We start from the raw sequence: 19239 nt of genomic DNA, 5'->3' as shown, positions 1-19239 counted from the left end.
CTCCCCATGCCACTTCCCTCTTCTCTGCCCCCTCCCTCCCACACACTTACCATCCAAACACTGCTGTCCAAGCTGCCAGCTGCATATCAGCTATCAGATCAGTATTGGCCAATACGGCTGGTTAATAACTGGCTATCTGTACTGGCGAAAAAAATCTTTATTGGTGCATCCCTAGTATTCAACATCCCCATGCTTCATAATGGCGGCAGGGACACTAACTAAAGGTCGTCGAACAGTCTTTAATTCAAGCGCCCCTGCTGCTGTTTAGAAGTGTGGGATGCTGAAAACACAAGATGCTATGGGCAATTTAATTCAAGCAGCTCCTGAGAGCCATTCTAATTAAAATGCCCTACGCCCCCATCCTGGAGTACATGTAAAAACACCATTGTGTTCAGTTGATACATATACATACATATACGTGTGTGTGTGTGTGTGTAATATACACACACATGCATGCACACACGCACTCTCTCTCTCTCTCCCTCTCTCTCTCTATATATATATGGTGGCATTTTAATTGCAGAAAAACATGGTTTTGGGGTTTTTAATCAGATAGTTTGGGATTTTTAAAGCAGAGAAAGAGAAATCCAGGACTCCTGCTCATGAAGCAGCTTGTTTTATTATGGTAGGGCCAGGGTATGAGGACAAGTGAGCCCAGAATTGCATGTCTGGATTCTAATCCCATCTCTGCCACTTTTTACAAGTCACTTGACCTCTGTGACTCAGTTTCCCCTTCATAGGACATGAAGGAAATTTACCTGTCTCACAGATGTAGTAAAAGAGATTATCATGTGGCCTGCCTTTGTAGTAAAGGCAGGAATGTTTAGAAACATTAAGCCTTATTTGAAAAGTTCAGGGTTTTTAGAATGCTCTGAGTCCCATTGATACAATAGGAGCAGACTTAGCCCAGTACTGGACATGTTTAAACTTGCGCTTTAATGCACAGTAGACTATTTTACTGTGCATTAAAGCATCACATATAAAAGTGACATTACACTAACACTAATGCATAGTAAAATAGTCTACTGTACATAACAGAGCGTGTAAATGCACTATTGTGCATTAGCACAGCCTAATGCACATTCATTTAGTACTTCACATTTGAAGTATTAAATTGAATGCGCCTTAGAAAAGGTGCATTAGTGCACGTGTAGATACGCCCACTGAGTACCATATTTACCTGAATCCAAGATAACTTTGAATTTAAGATGACCCTCCAATAATTAGATTCCATGAATGGAAAATTATGAGTTTGTCATAATTTCCCATGTATCCAGTCTAATTAGTGGAAGGTCATCTTTCTCCCACTGCTGTGACAGAAAGTAGCAGATAGGCATGAGGGGTCAGACCCCCCACCTTTTTCCCTTCTCTTGCCCCCCTATACCTGTTTCCCCTACCACTTGTCCCCTAGTGCCTGCCCCCTGCCACTGGCTCCCTGCCATGTTGCCCCCATTTTGCCTGCCCCCTGCCTGTGCCTATGCCTCTGCCTGGTATTAAGTGGCAGGGAGGCAGGCCAGGAAGGAGAGGCAACATGATTTCCCCCACACTCCCAACCTGCACAGGTAGGTTTCCCCTGTGCAGCACCCCTTCCATTGTGCAGTCTCCCCCACACTCCCCTGGCTGTGTGCCCTCTCCCCCACCACACAAGTCACCCTGGTCTGGGGCAGGTGGTGACTCAGCTCCAGCTTCAGCTCTGAGCCTGGAGCTGAGCCACCAGCTGCCTAAGGCTAGTACTCAAACCTAAGATGTGGCTTTTCCCTGCTCATGTTGTTTCAGGGAAAAAACCTTGTCTTGGATTTGTTTAAATATGGTATTTTAAATATGTTCATCCTTTTGACTTCCTTAATTTAGCATTTGATTTTCAAGGGCCCAAAATGCTATTGACTTGTACTGTAGGCACTTTTAAAACTTTATCCCAAATGCTTCAGGGCAGGGCCTATCCATTTTGTGTCTTGTATAAATATGCCCCCTTTTCCTGTACTGAAGTACCAAGCTGAGTGTAATTCTGTGCTTGCCTTTCAGACTTGTACATATATGCAGTGTTCGTGTGCTCCATAGGGATTGTCAGTGTTCTCCTTTTTACACTCGTCATTCTTTGTCAGTCCCTACTGAACAAGAGAAGATCCAGAGGTGAGTGAAATACAAATACCATCTTCTTAGTTAGGGAGGGAATCTGACTGGCAAAGAGAACATCAGGAATATGAAAAGACAGCAGATGGTCCAAAAAGTTAAAACTAAGTCTAGCAGCTTTACAGGACAAAATGTTATCTCTACTAAAGATTTGAAGGAAATGGATTTCTGTGGACACCAGCCATGGAATAAAAAATGACAAAAAATACAAAATGAAACAAAAAGACTTCCATTTTGTTCTGAATTGAAGCTTGTTTTATTTTGCCTTCTGAAAACCAAAATGAATATTAAATTAAAAGCAAACTTGTTGATGGAAAAAATTAGAATACTTGAAAACAGTGCTGAATCAGATTTGTTGCAAAATATATTACTTAGCAAAAGACTGTGTTTTGACTGAAAAAAATCTGTCAAAATGTTTCAACCACTCCTAGTTAGCATCTTACATGGAAGATTACAGCTGCAGCTCATTGTGTTCCAGGGGTGTATTTAGAGGCATATGCATTCCAGAGAAAGTGTTTGTCTTGTGACTTTGCAAGCCTTTGCTATTAGGAGCATTAGGAGCCAGAATTCTGCGAGAAGGAGGCAGTGGGCACCTTGCCCCCCTCCCTCTCCCTAGAGTCATAATTTTTCCAAATATCTCCAGGTCTACTCAGTCAGACAGGTCTGCTCAGCTATAGACAAAGTGAGTGGTTTTCAGCTGTTCTGTGTCAACATGAAGATCCAAGATAGGTAATTAGGTGTTCCACAAATGGACTGGAGATAACGGCGGAGCAGGCTGAGAGGTAGCTGGATCCTCATGCTGAATGAGTAGATATTAGTGGCTCAATGTCTAGTTGAGAGGAGGCATCAAGTGGTCTCCAGGGACCTGTTCTGGGTTCAGAACTGTTTAACATCTTCATTTATGATTTGGAGGTTGGGATTGAGCACTTTTAGCAAATTTGTGGATGACATCAAATTGAGTGGAGTTGTACACACTCTCTGGGGGTAGGGCTAGGATTGGATAAACTGAAAAAATTGTCTGAAATCAGTCAGTTGACGTTCAACAAGAGAAGTGCACAGTCCTGTTTTTAGAACAGAATAATTGTATGCACAAATGCCCCTGGGAAATGACTGACTAGTTTGCAATACTGCAAAGAAGGACCAGGGGGTTACAGTGGACCATAAGCTCAATATGAACCAGTGTGCTCTTGTTGCAAAAAAAAAAAATAGGCAACAGCATACTGAGTTGTATTAACAGGCGCGTCACTTGCAAATCAAGAGAGAGGTGGTTAGCTGTGTCAATCTGAAGTCAGGCAGAAGGCAGGGCAGGGTGACACCTTACAGAATAACTCATTGAAAGAAGTATATACTTTTGTTGGTGACAGTTTTCTTTCTCAGGCCATTTATACTTGTGCTCTGGGAGTGGGGAGCGGAGGGGAGGCGGGCACTTTAATTAGACCATCTCTGCCATTCTAATTAAAGCACCTGGAACATCACATGTATCAGTGTTCCCACACTGAAAAATGGCAGTGGGGGTGCTTTTACTAAACCTCATTGAATAAGCTTTAGTTAAAGTGCCCCTACAGCCATTTTTCAGTGCAGGGATGCTGATACACGTAATGCTAGTGTCTGCTCTGCTCCATCCCACTGTAATTACAGCATCTCAGAGCAGCATCACTGCATGTGTATAGGCTCCGTCAGCTGCTACTAAGGGACTTGTAGAAAGCAGGGGTTCCAAATAGAAGACACTTTTAATACAAAGGAGGGGGCAAGATAAGTGAAAGTGAATTGAATAAGTCAGTAGGGATAAACAAGGCAGTTAAACCACTGGGGGACACAGAGGTTGTATAAAAACTAGTCCTAGTAATGGGATAAGTATCCGGAATCTCTGTTGATGCCATACTTAACACAATGCAAAAACTACAAAACTTTAAAAAACTAACTTGAATGGGAAACTGCTGAAGAAGAAATCACGAGGCGGAGGCAGGCTGCTGCTGGGGGCTGGGGTCTGCACCCTGCTGCTGCACAGCCTCCCATAAGCCCTGGAGTGGGGCAGGAGCAGATAGGACAGCAACGGCAGCAAGAAGTTCATGAGGTATAAATAGAAAGGGATCTGGAGCTTCCTCTGCCCTTTGGGCAGCCGGAGACATTGACAGCAGTGGGCCTGGGAAGGGAGAGGATGTGATACTAACCACTGAGGCAAAGGTGGAGAAGTTTATTACCTGATTCAGGGACTTTAAAAAATCCCTAACCACTGCTCCTGTGGCATAGTCTGCCTGCCTCAGTGGTGTGGGGGGAAGCTGGTTGCAGGGATGCAGCTATCCCTGCAACCTTGGTCACTGCTCCTGCACTTCCCCTGTTTAAAATCTGGATCCACCTATGTTGTTTGGTCCAGTTATAATGTTGTCTGTTTTGATGAAGAGGGTATAGCTGATATAGCTTCTGGGTCTGTAGCATGGTCTGGTTGCTTGATGAGAATTGGAGTTAAGTATCCTGCTGCTGGAAAGATAAGACAAGATAGGCTTGCCCCCCAAGGCTACCTTGAGATGGTCATTTTCTGGGAGGGGTCGTACGTTATCCAAGGTGTTCAAGCGGAGGGCTGTAGATGAAGATCAAACAGATTTTGTTGTCCCTGTTGTGTGGTTGGTATCACAGCAAGTTGGAGCACAGGCTGTTGATTTGAGTAGTTATGGTTTTGGGTTTGTACTGTAAGTGTAGGAAGCTCTAAGATATGCATCCTGGTAGGCACGGTCAGAGTAGACAGAACAACACAGAGCTTGGTTGTAGATAATGGATCTACTGGTGTACTTAGGATGAAAACTGGTGGTGTGGAGACAGCTATACAAGCATTAGGCTTCCAAAAAATGCAGTGGTGCTGTGGCCATTACAAAGTTTCACAGTGATGTCCAAGAAATGAATGCACTGGGTAGAGTATTCAAGTCATTTTGATGGAAGGGTGGAAATGGTTCAAGTCCTGGTGGAATTTCTTTAGAGGTCTTTCCTATGTGTCCTTATGATGAAGATATCGTCAATGTACCTTAGATGCCATAATTACTCCAATCCAATAATTTGTTTTCCCCCATTCGACATGAGAGGAAAGTCCTTCGTCTTGTATTTGAGTACAAGGTGGGAGGGAGGCAGGAAGCTGCTGTGGCTCTGGTTCTGTCCCCAACCCTGACCAGAGCCTAGGCCATAATAGCTATTACTAGAGCTGGAGCAGGGCTGGGGTTATGCTGAAGTTGGTAAATGGTGCGGGAGGGGAGGAGGGTGGAAGGGGCAGAGGCTAGGGATGGTCAATTATAAGACATTTATAAATTTTCCACGTATAGAATATAATTATGGGGGGTCATCTTAAATTCAGAATCATCTTGGATTTTAGTAAATAAGGTCTATCAGGAGGATGAGAAGGCAGCTGTAGAGAGAGGAATAAATTAGCATACTGGGGGGCCATGGGTGTGCCCATGGCGGTTGTGTTCATTTGCAGGTACAGGGAGTCTCCCAATCTGAAATAATTGCGTGTGAGGACAATGTAGAAATTCAATGAGAACAGAAGCATGTCTTAATTAGGGATAATGTTTCTTATGGCTTGTAATGCATCCTCTTGGGGGATGTTGGTATACAGAGATGTGACATCCATGGTGTTTGCTGGAAGCTTGTCAATGAAGCCTAGTTTCTTGTAGAAATCTGTGGTGTCCCTCAATAGCTGGCAGCTTCCTCTTGTCTCAGGATCCAGGCCCATCACTCACTTGGTCAAAGTGTACAGGAGCTAACTCACGTTGCTTCCCCCTTATCTTACCTTATTATCTCATACTTTTAAAAGTCAAAAGCTGATGTTAATAAACACTGTTGCCAGCACTGCTGTGCTCTCATTCTATTTTTGTTAAGGCTGCAATGGATTAACAAGTGAGTGAAAACGTCTCCTCTAGTGCCTCTCTTGTATAAAGCAAAGAGTAGAAAGTACTGTAAACAAAAGGAAAAACAGGTTTGCATCTCTTCCTGAGATATGATAGTGACTTCCTAAGACAGATGTTTTTGAGCAGTCAATGAACTGGGTATTATGGAACTTCTCCAGCTGCTACTCTTAACTTTAACATGTTCAGAATATGGCCCATTGACTTAAGCAGGGCTTTGCTAGGTCAGAAGAGATGTTTGGTCCTCCAAATTCTATATCTTGTGTTCTGGATTCCTAATGAATTAGAAGGTGAAACCCAGCCAATATTTTCCTATTTGGGAAACTGTCAAGGAGCAGTTTCATCATGTAGACAAAAGATTTTTGATCTCATCCACTGTGACTTTTACTAGTGAAAAGTTTCAACCAGTCTTACTATTAAAAATTAACATGTCGACACACATGTCTGTCAGTTTTTGAAAAGTGCCAACATTTCAAATAAGTTTATTGCATTTTGAAGTCAAACCTTTTTCAATAAGTTATGTTTTTTACCAGCCGTACTAGGAGGTCTTATACAAAGCAGGGATTGTGCAGCGGTTCTTAGCCAAATAAAACAACCATGGGCATTTCCTCATTTATTAGTAATGGGCTTGTTGCCTGGTTGTGAACCTGCCTTCACTCCCAACCTCTAGTACTGTTGAGACAGGATCCAAAGTCTGTAGATCAGACCATCTCTCATATGTATTCTTACGCAATAGATTCATATCAGATTTGCTGGCATTCAAAAGATGCTTTTTTATGACTCAAGAATGTACAAAGGAAAAGACACTTAAAGGAAAAAAGGGATCTTTTACTTCAAAAAACATGTCTGACCATAAACACATCCCAAGCTGTGGCTTTGTTTTAGAGGTAAAACCTCTCAGAATATAGTAATTTTCCAAGGAAAGAATACTGCAGATTTTTCTCACAATTTCAGATTATGGAAAGGACTCCATGTCGACAAAGCAATGTGCCTGTGGCAGGGATGCCACCACGAACTGAAACTTACCTCCAATGCCAAAGCAGAAGGAGAAGCGGCAGCTACAGAATGCTGCCAAAGATCAGACATGCAATGGCGGATATGCTGCCACCAGAAGACAAGCTGCACTGGGGCAGGAGCAGGGAGAAAAGCAGCAACAACAGCATGCTACTGGAGATCAGCTGCGCTCCCCTGCACTGGTGTGGGCACGTTTTGTAGATACGTGCTGACATAGGTTTGTCAGCCGGCCCTTGGAGAGGGATAAAATCCCCATCAAACCACATTCGAGGAGGAGCAGAAGTGAGGCCTCCTGAGAGCCAGGAGTAGCGGGAAGCAAACAAATGCTCCAGCAGGGGCAAGTAATAGCAATCCCGAGAGTTGGGATGCCCAACTAAGGCTGGCTTGAAGGAGCTAGGATACATACCTCTCTCAAAGCCATGGATCCCAGATGAAGCTGACAGAGACTGAGACAGCAGTGAGCCTGTAGAGAGAGAAATAAAGAAAGGATACTAAACCCATGAGTAGTCCCTGGGGGAGAGACAGTGTCCTGAGGGAAGACACACCGGGGTGAACACAATAATGAGTAAGGCCGACGTGAGGCCTGAATAAAGACGTTACACCGTCTGAACCGAGACTGAGATTGGATAAGGGCTAAGGCCCAGCCATGGCTGATTGACTTTGCTTTAGCCTTGGCCAAGGACTAGCATTATCGCTGGTTGGCACAAGGCAGGGTGTAGGGGAGGTTGAGCCCTGAGATGGCGACCTAAGCGAGAGACTGAAGAGGAAACCAAAAGAGGCAGGATTAGAGAACTTCCTCCTACCAAGAACTCTTAACAACAAGACATGGCAGGTGAGAACCCCTGGAAACCTTTTAAGGAATCTTACTGGAGGGCAAGCTGCTGAACTGAAAGAAAGAAGCTGCATCTGATCAGCTCAAAAAAGTAAAGCGTTCAAGTGAACATCATGGGAAATTACAGCGCCGCTAACATGCTTGGATGTAATAGCTCGCACCTCACACCAAGAAGTCACAAACACTGTGACACTGTGATGGATTACCTAACCACAATGATTTATTCCAGGTCTTCAAAAGACATTGAGCTAATCATTACTCTTGGTTACATTTGTTGATGCTGGGGTAACTGAATGACCAGGCTGGAGAACAGCTCTCTAGTTTGAGCTAATCTGAATTAGGTATTGGCATATGGATGTAGTAGTTCCTCCTGGGTGTATATAAAACTAGAACCTTTTCTTGGCTGCCCTATAATCAAATTAATTGCAGGTTTAATCTAGATCTTATTAAATCTTGAACATCATCCAGAATACAATGTCAACATTAAAAATCTGAGCTAGAGAAGTAAAAAATCTTAGCAAAGAGAGAGAGATGCTGCAAAGAACCTGCAATAGTTTTAGGGTAAGATTTTCTTTTTGGGTCAATACTATTGAATGTGTGTGCGCTCCTGACTTCACATTAGTGGGTTAGTCTTAGTTGGAGCAGCAGACCACACACGAGTCCTAGAGAGAGCTAGGATACAAACTGGCTCTGAAAATGACAATATGATGCCCAGCTCTTCGTTTCACGGTGGAAAATATAATCTCCACCAGCATGGTCCTCTGCACAGCTGACTTTCCTGGTGGGCTGTGGGGGCAGAATCTTAGTGTCCCCTTGCCCGAGAGAGTGTAGTAGCGCTGTGAATGCTGCATTCCCTACTCACCATGTCATTAGTAACATAGCTAGGAAGTCTATAGGGGTGAGTGAGGGCTCTTTACATATGTTTAATCTCTTGCATAAGGACATACCAAAAATTAAAATCTAGTTCACACTTGTAGAATTTGACACCTGACTTGTCAGTCACTAATCTTTTTTCCCATTTACATCCAAAATAAGCCACCAGTAATCTTGTAACCAACAATTGCACAGACCTTGTCAGGAAATCTTCCTTCTCCTCTGAGCCCCAGAGAGATTCAGGTCTCTCAGCCTCTCCTCGTAGGGCTGGCCATGGAGGCCCTCAACCATACGAGTGGCCCTCCTCTGGACCCTCTCCAGGTTCTCCACGTCCTTCTTGAAGTGCGGCGCCCAGAACTGGACACAGTACTCCAGCTGCGGCCTGACCAGCGCCGCATAGAGGGGGAGCAAGACCTCTCTGGACCTGTTAGTGATGCCCCTGTTGATGCAGGACAGGGTGCGGTTGGCTCTGCCTATTGCTTTGTCACATTGGCGACTCATAGTCATCCTGGAGTCAATCCTGACTCCAAGATCCCTCTCTGCCTCTGTGCTGCTGAGAGGGTCAGCCCCTAACCTATAACCATAATGCTAGTTCCCTCTCCCCAGGTGCAGCACTCTGCACTTGTCTTTGTTGAACCTCATCCTGTTCAGATCCGCCCACTTCTCTAACCTATCCAGGTCTGCCTGGATGCAGTCCCTGCCTGCCGGTGTATTCACTTTACCCCACAGCTTGGTGTCATCAGTGCACTTGAACAGGGTGCTCTCCACACCCTCATCCAGGTTGCTAATGAAGATGCTGAACAGCACCGGCCCAAGGACTGAGCCCTAGGGGACTCCGCTGCCCACACCCTCCCAGGTCGACATTGACCCGTCCACCACCACCCTCTGGGTGCACCCCTGGAGCCAGTTTACCACCCATGTGACTGTGCTTATGGGAAGCCTCATTCCTCCACCACTTCAAACAATATTTGATCACATCCCCCTACCCAAAATCCATCAGTGGGAGGTGAATAATAGGTCCAGATGCTGCTGAGTCGAACTCCCTTAAAGAGGCACCCACCCACTGGGCGCATCTACATATGCACTTTACTACAGAGCTGACTAAAGAGTTCTGCAGTAAAGCATCACCAGTCTACATATGTGCCCCTATTAGGGCACAGTAAACTAATTAACTCTGCTGTAGGATAGTACTGTTCAGAATAAGTGCTATCCTATGATGGAGTTAGCACACCAAAATGAACTTGTAGACGTTGACCAGGGCTGGCTGAGGCATGAGGGTGCTACAGTACAGGGGCTGCCTGCTGGCTTGCCCTCCACTGTAGCACCCTTGTGCCCCAGCCAGCCCCTCTGCAGTATGTTGAGCCAGAGTGGAACAGCTCTGGGCTGGCAGGCTGACCCCCCTGGGCTCCCTGCCAGCTGGGGCTGCTCCACCCTGCCGTTTTGGGCACACATGTTAACGCTGGACCTGGGAGCAATACACTTAGCAACTTGTATATAAACTGAGGATCTTGATGTGTAACAGGTGAAACTGGAAATGTTCTTTCGACATTATTAGCATTTAAAGCCTAGCCAGACATATGGTTAGCCTTATCACACTAATGTGAAAATGTGTGATATTGGGCCAACAATAAATCAAACTCTTTATTTCAGTGGAGTTGCAGCTCAGTAGAAGCTGGCCCATTGCTTAGAGTAGGCAAGTGTCATTGTGTAAAATGTAATGTTTGTAGATTGTTTATATGCTTTTACTTGAGTCTTTGATAAGGACACAAAGTGGGTCACAGCTATCTTTTGCAGGTAACCTTTGGTAGAGGGCTGGACCCTTGTTGGCAGACCATCCAACTTATATCTAGAGCTGATTGAAAACTTTCTGGAAAAAATGCTTTTCAGATTGGTTTTTAATTAAATGAAATTATTTGTGGAAATAGGTCTTGTTTCATAGAACATTTCAATCTTTCATTGAAAAACCATATTCCTGAAGCCTAAAGCTTCCTTTTAACCTAAAGGCAAAATATTGTGGTTCAAAGCACAGTTCTGGTGCCTCACTAGAGTATCATATTTTCAGGTGCATTATATTTTCAGGTGTGTTATATTTTCACACTCCTTGATAAGCTGGGCCTTCAGGCCAGTCACCATTTTCCATGAGACACCACAGGCAACAGCACCAATAATGGAAGCACAAGTCACCCAGGTGACAGCTCCTACAAGACACTGTGACACGATTTTCTAAATCAAAACCATTGTTGGTTTTGGGTCTCAATATATAAACTTTGAACATTATGCCAAAAAGTCAAAATGTTTTGAGGGGAAAACACTCTGTTTTCTGACCAGCTGTCTCTGTTTATATGCCAGTGCCCAAATAATATGTTTTGGTGACTACAGTTTTAGACTAGATTAAGTTTATAAGCATAGCAGTAGTTTAATGGTACTCATTCTCTAGTCTTAGCCATCAATTTCCCTTCTTTTTCAGGGATACAATTCAGTACTTGAAGTAACCATAATCAAAGCATTCTAGGTTCTAACATAAATAAAGCTATGCCCTGCATTGTGATTGATTGTGGATGGACAAATTCATTGTGGACAAGGTTGTATTTCAGCATAAAGCACAAAATATAAGACACATCATGGCTCAGGAGCTAGAATGGAGGTTTTCCCATCTGCTAATAAGCTGAGGGGGAGAGTTGAACCTACAACACAATGTCAAGTCCAGTTTGGGAACAGCAGAGGAGTCACAAAACAACAATGCCTGGCCTTCTCCTGGGGTGCTATACCCCATATTGAGAGCTGATGGTTTAAAGAGGGATATATATTATCAGAGACAATTTATTGGACTAGATGGTCCTCAAATCTGATCAGGTGTGGTAGTTGGTACCTGCCGAAGACCTTCCTCCAGCCCTATATTAAGAACTCTATCAACACCTGTACATGAAGAGGGGTTTTTTTTATTTCAGGGTTTTGGAAAGATGTATTTCTAAAACAATAAATATGTACAGAAAATTTGGAACTGAAGCCTTTAGAAGTCAAATTACTGGACTTCTGTGTCTGTCCTTGGCGAATTCTCCTTTAGTTGGCTTGATCACTGCAATTTGAGTAACCCTCCACTTCCATAACAATTCCCTAGAGTTGTTTGCTACACATTTTCCCCCAGCCTAAGCATCTCATTCCAGTTAGACTATGTTCTAATTTTCAGTATGATACATGGTTATAGTTATAGCTAGCAGCTTTTCAGTGGTGATAAGTTGGCATCTATACAATTCCAAGACTGTTTAGGTTGGATCTATCTGCTGTATCCTCTTGTAGCTCATAAATTTTCTCTATATGAAGCCACATAGCCTTATGTCCTGTTGTGTTTTTTTTTCTTTAACAGTGAAACATTACCTGGTGAAATGTCCTCAGAACAGGTATGAAAATATACTTTTTAATTATAAGTCATGGGAACAATGCTGTTTTATTTTCATTAGATGCTGGAAAGAAGATGTGAAAATTTTTCAGAAGGGCCAACTTGAAAATTTAATTCTCATGGACACTTTTGGAAATCTTACCCAGTGCCTTTTGCATGTTCTCTTACACACTTACGCTACTACTAGGCACAGTGTAAATAATTAATAATAGTGATGATGATGTGAACATTTTCACTTTTACCTTTTAATCTTTCACTTGCAACCCAAGGCACATAAAACACCCTGTTCCACAGACTCCTCCATGCCCTAAGTACACATCTGTGTTTTCACTGATTAAGGCCACAAATATGAACCTCAGAAATAAATCCTCAGAACCTGGGGCTTAGAATCAGAGAGGAGTATTGGCTACCCTAATGTTTGGTCTGGCCAGTGGCATTTAGGGCATAATACCAGAAGGTATTGTACCCTTCCTTCCCTGCTAAAGCAGTAAAATGTCCTCTCTGTCCACTAGGGAGAGCAATATACAGTAAAAGGTGTGTTAACTGGCATTTTACTAACCAAAATACCCTATTACCCAGAATTTCCAATACCCCCCAATACAAATACTCACTTTAGAAACCGGAATATTTGCCGAGTCTATCCAGAAGGCGCATGAGCATCAAGTATTTGCGCTACAAGTATGGCACTGTCTTCTGTATAACTCTCAGATAACTGGAATTTTTAGATAACCAGCACCCCCTTACCCCACTCATGCAGGATAATAAAACTTTTACTGCAATGCATTTCCTCTACCATAGCAAGCCACTTGTCTCTGAAGCATAAAGGCACCGAACTGTTCCAGAAGAAAGGATACCTAGTAGTCACACCATTTCATTCTATGCACTGTGAAGTAGGGGAAAGACATAAACTATGCCATTATGAATCCATTGGTCTGTGTTGGAATTTGAACCTGTAAACTTGCAGTCAAGAACTGTAATTGTAACATTGCCACTTGATCTAAAACTGAGAAGATTCTGACCGACTTACAGGGCCCTAAACCTGATGTATTAGTCAGCAATAGTCTATAAATATTTCAATAAGTTGTGGCAATTGGTACAGAATTAAAGAAAGCAATCCAGGGTATTAGAGGTCTGGTAGAGAAGGTTTTTTCCTTTTTGATCACTGGGCTAAAACTTAACTTGTACTCTGATAACTTTACCATTCCAGAAAGTTTCCATATAGTTCCCAGTACAGGACTCAAGATATCAGCCCTTAAACTCACAACATTTCTATCCTTCATTTATATTTATCCTCTGTTACCCCCATAGAACAGGGATGGGCAAAATACAGCCCACAGGCCAGATGTGGATTGCCAGGCCATTCTATCTGGCCCAAGGAGCCCCTAAAAATTTTAGTTAATATTTATTTGCCCCGGCTCCCTGTCAAAGCTTACAGGAGACAGGGACAGTAGGACCCAGAAGGAGCCCTCAACAGGCTTGCAGGCTAGAGCAGCCCAGCCCCGCCCACCCCCAACCAGCTCCCTGCTTTCCTGCCCCTGCCCCGCTCCAGCACCACCTGGCTGTGGCTCCCAGCTGCACCACTGAAACACAGAGCACAGGACCATGCTGGTGATGGAGGGGATGGGGTGTGCGTGTCTGCAGGCACAGGGCAGAGTGTATGTGTGTGTTCATAAGGTGAGTCCCACATGCACACCTTACCATACACATGCACCAACACCTTCCCTCACACTGCCATACACAAACCCCAGCCAACCTCCCCCCATACCCACCCACATCCCACATATCCCCCCATACCCACATGCTCCCTCACCCCATACCCACACACCCACTGCCCCCCACAAACCTATACCCACCCGCCACAATATACAAGAGTAAGACTTAATTTTAAGCTGTTGTGTAGTCACTTCTGTGTACACTGCACAAACACTTGCAAATCAGGACAAAAATACTTTTTGAAATCAAATTAATGTATGTTGTAGAAGTTTGATTTTTAGAATATAATTTGGTATTTTTCTGGTTCTGAGATAGCAAAACCCCTTACTGAAAGGAGTACTTCCAGGGGCAAGGGGAGCCAGTTGTGGTGGCAGAGGTCATGAATTAGGGGGCCGGACTTCCAGTCACAAGATGGCATCCAGGGGACCTGTCAAGGGGCGGGGCTACCCATGCAGCCCTTGGCAACTTGCCAAAGCTCAGTAAGCAACCTTCCACCCAAAATAATTGCCCACCCTGCCATAGAACCTGGATTCTTCACAGGGATAGATTCCTAACCCTTCTGTGAAACAGAGGGCAAGGCATAGTGCCAACTTATTGTTAGTTAGTTTATAAGGTGCCACTGGCCACGTCTACATAAGACAGTGACAGTGCAGTCATTACTGCACAGTCATTTGGTACTTTTATAAACAGATACTAAATGACTGCGCAGTAACCCAAGTTACTGTGCAGTAGCACTGATTAACAGCTTTTTAGTGATGCTGACTGCACAGTAGCCTGAGATCACTGAGCAGTAGTGTTGTGTCACAGTTGCTGCCATGTGACACTAGTGTGCCATAGTCTCGGGCTACTGCACAGTCAGCATCTCGTGTATACGCGGCCACTGATTAGTTAGTCTTTAAGGTGCTACACTGCAACAGAAACAGAAAAAATGGGACAAGAGATTCTTATGAGCACTGAGGTTTAGAAGTGGATGCTTCATGGCAATGCAAAGAGAGCAGATGTTTCTAGTTTGCCAATGACATAAAGCATTTGTTTCCATCCTTTGTAGTTTACAATATATTGGACCTTAAATCTATTATCATTAGTCTGAGTCTCAATGCTTTTTGGCTATGTCCTGGACTAAGTATAGCATGTCCTGGATCCTGACTTAATGTCATTTTCAATCCTTTCTCATGGGATAATTACTGCTTTCATTCCATACAGTGCACCCTAAAGTCAGTTGTAAGGGGTTGCCCACTAAAGCCATTGAGGAGGCATCAGTGCAAACCAAGGCTTTGATGTTGCTCTTTGAATGACCCGTGTTCTGTGACCCTGGACAGTCACTGCAACTAAACCATGGATATAAACAGCACAGCTCAGCAGTTCTAGTTCTCTCTGATGACCAATCTGTCTTTCTGTTTCACAGCTAGCTGCCAGGAAAAAAGGGATAGCTAAAAAAAGAAAATTAAAATAGACGGGTGAAGAACACAAGACAAAGAAAAAAATTAAATGGATCCAAAAAAAGGCTCCCAATTTAGAGGCAGAAATGGGAGCGTGGTAGTCAAATACAAAGACATGTTGCTGTAAATCACACAATATGACTCCCTGACAGTGTGCAGTATAGCCGAGATAATACTGCAAAAAGCAAATATTAAACACATTCAGCTGAATGACAGAGGGTTGTGGGTAAGAGGGAGCAAAACATTATGTTGCTAACCTGTAAAAGCAGAAACACAGCAACCAAAGTGCACAAGTACAAATCCATTTTTAGTGTATTGACTCCAACCTTAAAATGATGTATTAAGCAGATGCTTGTATGCTTTACTAAAAAAAGAAAAGTCTACTTAAGTATGATCCTAACTTTGAGAACTGCAGGACAGAGGAATAAAGTTAAGGGGTTTTTTTTTGGGGGGGAGGGGTTCAAGAATAGGCTGGATAAATATCTGTGTAGGGTGTTAGATAAATAAAACATCTACTACAGGGGTGTCCAACCTTTTTGAATGTGGGGCCAGATCATGAACTTTTTACCACCCAGTGGGCCAGCAGGAGCAGGTGCCTGCATGGCCTGTCCAGTCCGGCCACAGCCTGGGGGCACAGGGGTCAAGGGGTGTCACATGACCCCGCCATGTCCTCCCTGCCACCTGGGTGGCCTCGAGGATGCTCCCACACCTGCGCACCTGGGCTCAGCAGCCAGGGGGACATGTGGGGACTCTCCAGGGGGGTGCAAGATGTGCAGGGACACCCCCCTGCTCCCTCTCTCCCAGGGCAGCCCGAGCCCAAGCAGCAGCGGTCCCCCCTCCCTGGGGCCTGCGACTCACCACCCCCAGCATGATGTCTGCAGGCGTGGGAGGATGCGGGGAGGTGGGAGCGGCGCCAGCTTCCCGCCCTGACAGCTACAGCAGCAGTGGCAGCAGCATCTTCCACGGGCTCGACCACAGCATCCCTCCATGCTGGCATCTGCGCCCCCTGCGCCCGCCTGCTGCACCACGACCTGCTCCAGCCCATGTGACTGGTGGGGACTGGCGCAGGGTGCGGCCAGCATGCAAATGAGGAAGGGAGGGGTGGGGCCAGGAGCGGAAACCCTGCAGTGTGGGAGAGGGGAGGAGCTGGCATACAAATGAGGAAGGGAGGGGTGGGGTGAGGAAGGGACACTGTGAAATGAGAGGGGAGGGGAGGAGCCACATTGCGTCAGCAACGTCAAGCTGACACGGTGTGTGTGGGAACCTTGTCCCTTCCTCAGCCCTTCAGCAACCATTAGGAAGCTGCTGAGGGGTTGGGGGAGGGACAAGGGGTGGGAACGAAAGTAAACAGCATTTACTTTCGTTTCCCGTCACAGCACCGCGGGCCACAGAAAATGGCTTGGTGGGCCATGTGATGGCCCACAGGCTGTATGTTGGACAAGCCTGAATTCTACTATAACATATTTTAATTTTATTTTTTAAAAATTGAAATATTTTGAAATTCTATTTGTGTTTGCATAGTGTGCATAAGGGCTGATTGCAAAATAGCTCAAAATAAAGTCTTATTCTTATATATTGTTTGTGGGGTATGGTGGGGGAATGTGTGGGGTGTGGGTATGTGTGTGTGGGTGGATGTGGGTGTGTGGGGCGTTGTGGGTATAGGTCTTGTGGGGGGGTGTAGATGTGTGTGTGGGGTGTGGGTATGGGTTGTATCAGGGGTACGTGGGTATGGTGGGGTGTGCATGTGGGCCCCCCTCACATGCCTCCCGTACGGCAGTAGGCCCTTGGCACACTCATGGCCTGTGGAACCTGGAGCCCCACAGCATTACACAGCTCTGCCCAAATTCCAGAAGCTGAACATGGCAGCAGGGCCAGGCCAACCTTGGTGCATCAGGCAAGGCTCCCCATGGTTCACATGCAGCTCCTGGGACTCGGCTGGAGTTGTGTACCTCTGTGGGGAGCCCTGCACGATGGAGCCAGCAGCCTAGCCTCACTCTCTGCTGCCATGTTTAGCTCCCAGGACTCAGCTGGGGCGGCAGAGAGTGGAGCCGAGCCAGCTCGGCTCCATTACATGGGGATTCCCACTGTCAGCTGCAAGCTCCATCACACGTGAATCCCAGCTGAGTCCCAGGAGCTGAATGTGACCTGTGGCATGCCCGGCATGATAGAGCCGGGCCAACCTCATGCTCCCACTGATGTGGTCCCATGCTTCCACCAATCCGGGCTTCATGCTCCTGCCAGCCCACCCTGGCCTTGCGCTCCAGGCTTCATGCTTCCATCAGCCCCAGCAACAGCCCCTTGCTCCTGCCTTCCCTTCACCCCAGCACCACTTCCCTGTCTGCTGCCCAGAGTGCTGCGGCAGGGACAGGAGGAGGAGTGGGAGACTGGGGAAGCCAAGCAGTTCCCTGGGTTGCTGCCACAGCAGCAGCCCTACCCAGAAGCTGTGCGCGCTGGCCGGGCCTGGGGCCTTCCCACAGGTAAAGGTGGGAGCCCAGCGTGCTGCCTCAGTGGGAGTGGGCAGGGCTCAGTCCCATGTGGAGTGCAGCAGGGGCAGCCACAGGCTGGGCCAGATACAATTAATTGGTGGGCGCCCAATGAAATTGTCTGGCAGGCTTTATTCAGCCCACAGGCCCATATTTTGCCTACCCCTGTGCAACAGTGATGAGATGCAGGTGTGGTTTTGCATAGTGAAGCCAGATAAAGTCTATCTGAACCTTCCAAGCCTGTCCAGATTCATCAGAAGCTGAGCTAGTTCTCATGAGGTGTTTGACCAATATTGGGCTGAATTGTAGGTCAGCTTCCTCTCTCCCTACTGTTTCTGTGAAGGATTCAGTGATTTGCTTCAGAACTAGCAAAAATCTTTCAAGATTCAGTCAGGTCTTTCAGTTTATTCAGATACAGAAGCTCAATCTAAGAACCTATCAAGTCCAACTCCTGGGAAAATTTGCATGTGATGCCCACAAAGCAGAAGTACTGCATTCTGTACCAGCAGAGCCTCAGAGAGAATTCCAACTCCTTCATCCAACCTTTGGGAAAGTTCAGGAATCCAGATCCACAACAGTGTCTCTGTCTAAGGAACTGATATAGCCCTGGTACTGAGCATCTCAGTTTTGAATGTAGTGATATCAGAACTGTATCTCCAGATTTTACAGACGGCAAGCAGAGGCACAGAGAGGATAATGGAAAAAAATACATTTTGCAGTAAATACTCTATTTAATGGAGGATAAAAAGCAATTTCCCTTTCCAAGCTCTGCTCCTGAATCCCAGAGTAACATCCTAAACACTACACCATGCCAGCCTTCTCTAAACCAGTGCCTAGTTCTCCTCTGGGTACATGCCGCCAGTTCCTCCTTTGGAAAAATACAAATTCTGCTTCAAATCCAGATGAAGCCTTCATGACTTTCTAATTTCTAGTCCCCTTATAACAGACTTTTGAAGAAAGTGTGTGTGTGTGAGAGAGAGAGAATACTTGATCTACATAAACACCAGAGAAGTGGCACATCAACAAGGATGGTAAAAACCCTAGAAACAGATGGCATTGCCATAGGCACATGTATGGCCGCCTTAATATGCCAATATATATGTATGACAGACCTTGAAGTCCACTTCAGATTCATTTCTTCAACACCACTGTGAATGTTTGCAAAGGCCACATCACCACTGCATTGTATTAGAAACCTACCAATTGCTACAGCTACCAACATGCCAGGAGCTCTTATCCTAAGTACACGGCTAGATCCATCATCTCCAGCTAAGCTCCATGGATTTACATATGTCCAACTTTCCTAAACTGTTCCTAACCTGTTCTTTTGCCACGGTTGGCTGCTCCACTCCTCCCCAAACTATGCTGCCTGGTGCAGTAATCTGGGAGCTGACCCCAGCGCTCTCTAAAAACTTGCTGGGTTGCCTGTGCTCTGCTGTATTGCCCTCCCAGCAGATGCTGGGGTGAT

General features: G+C 45.4%; 1 protein-coding gene across 3 annotated transcripts in view; it reads left to right on the top strand.

The window, feature by feature from the left end:
- Window positions 1-19239, top strand: part of VSTM4 (V-set and transmembrane domain containing 4) — a 133100-nt gene that overhangs the window by 45009 nt on the left and 68852 nt on the right. For all 3 annotated transcript variants that reach the window (XM_019502563.1, XM_019502562.1, XM_019502561.1), the window contains 2 exons: window positions 2023-2130; window positions 12104-12137. In XM_019502563.1, coding sequence (XP_019358108.1) covers window positions 2023-2130; window positions 12104-12137 — 142 coding nt within the window. The remainder of the gene's footprint in view (window positions 1-2022; window positions 2131-12103; window positions 12138-19239) is intronic.

Source organism: Gavialis gangeticus, unplaced genomic scaffold (genome assembly GCF_001723915.1).
Source record: "Gavialis gangeticus isolate Ggan-Ray unplaced genomic scaffold, GavGan_comp1, whole genome shotgun sequence".
Taxonomy (NCBI): domain Eukaryota; kingdom Metazoa; phylum Chordata; order Crocodylia; family Gavialidae; genus Gavialis; species Gavialis gangeticus.
The sequence above is the reverse complement of the archived record's forward strand: the minus strand, read 5'-3'. Positions and strand labels throughout refer to the sequence as shown.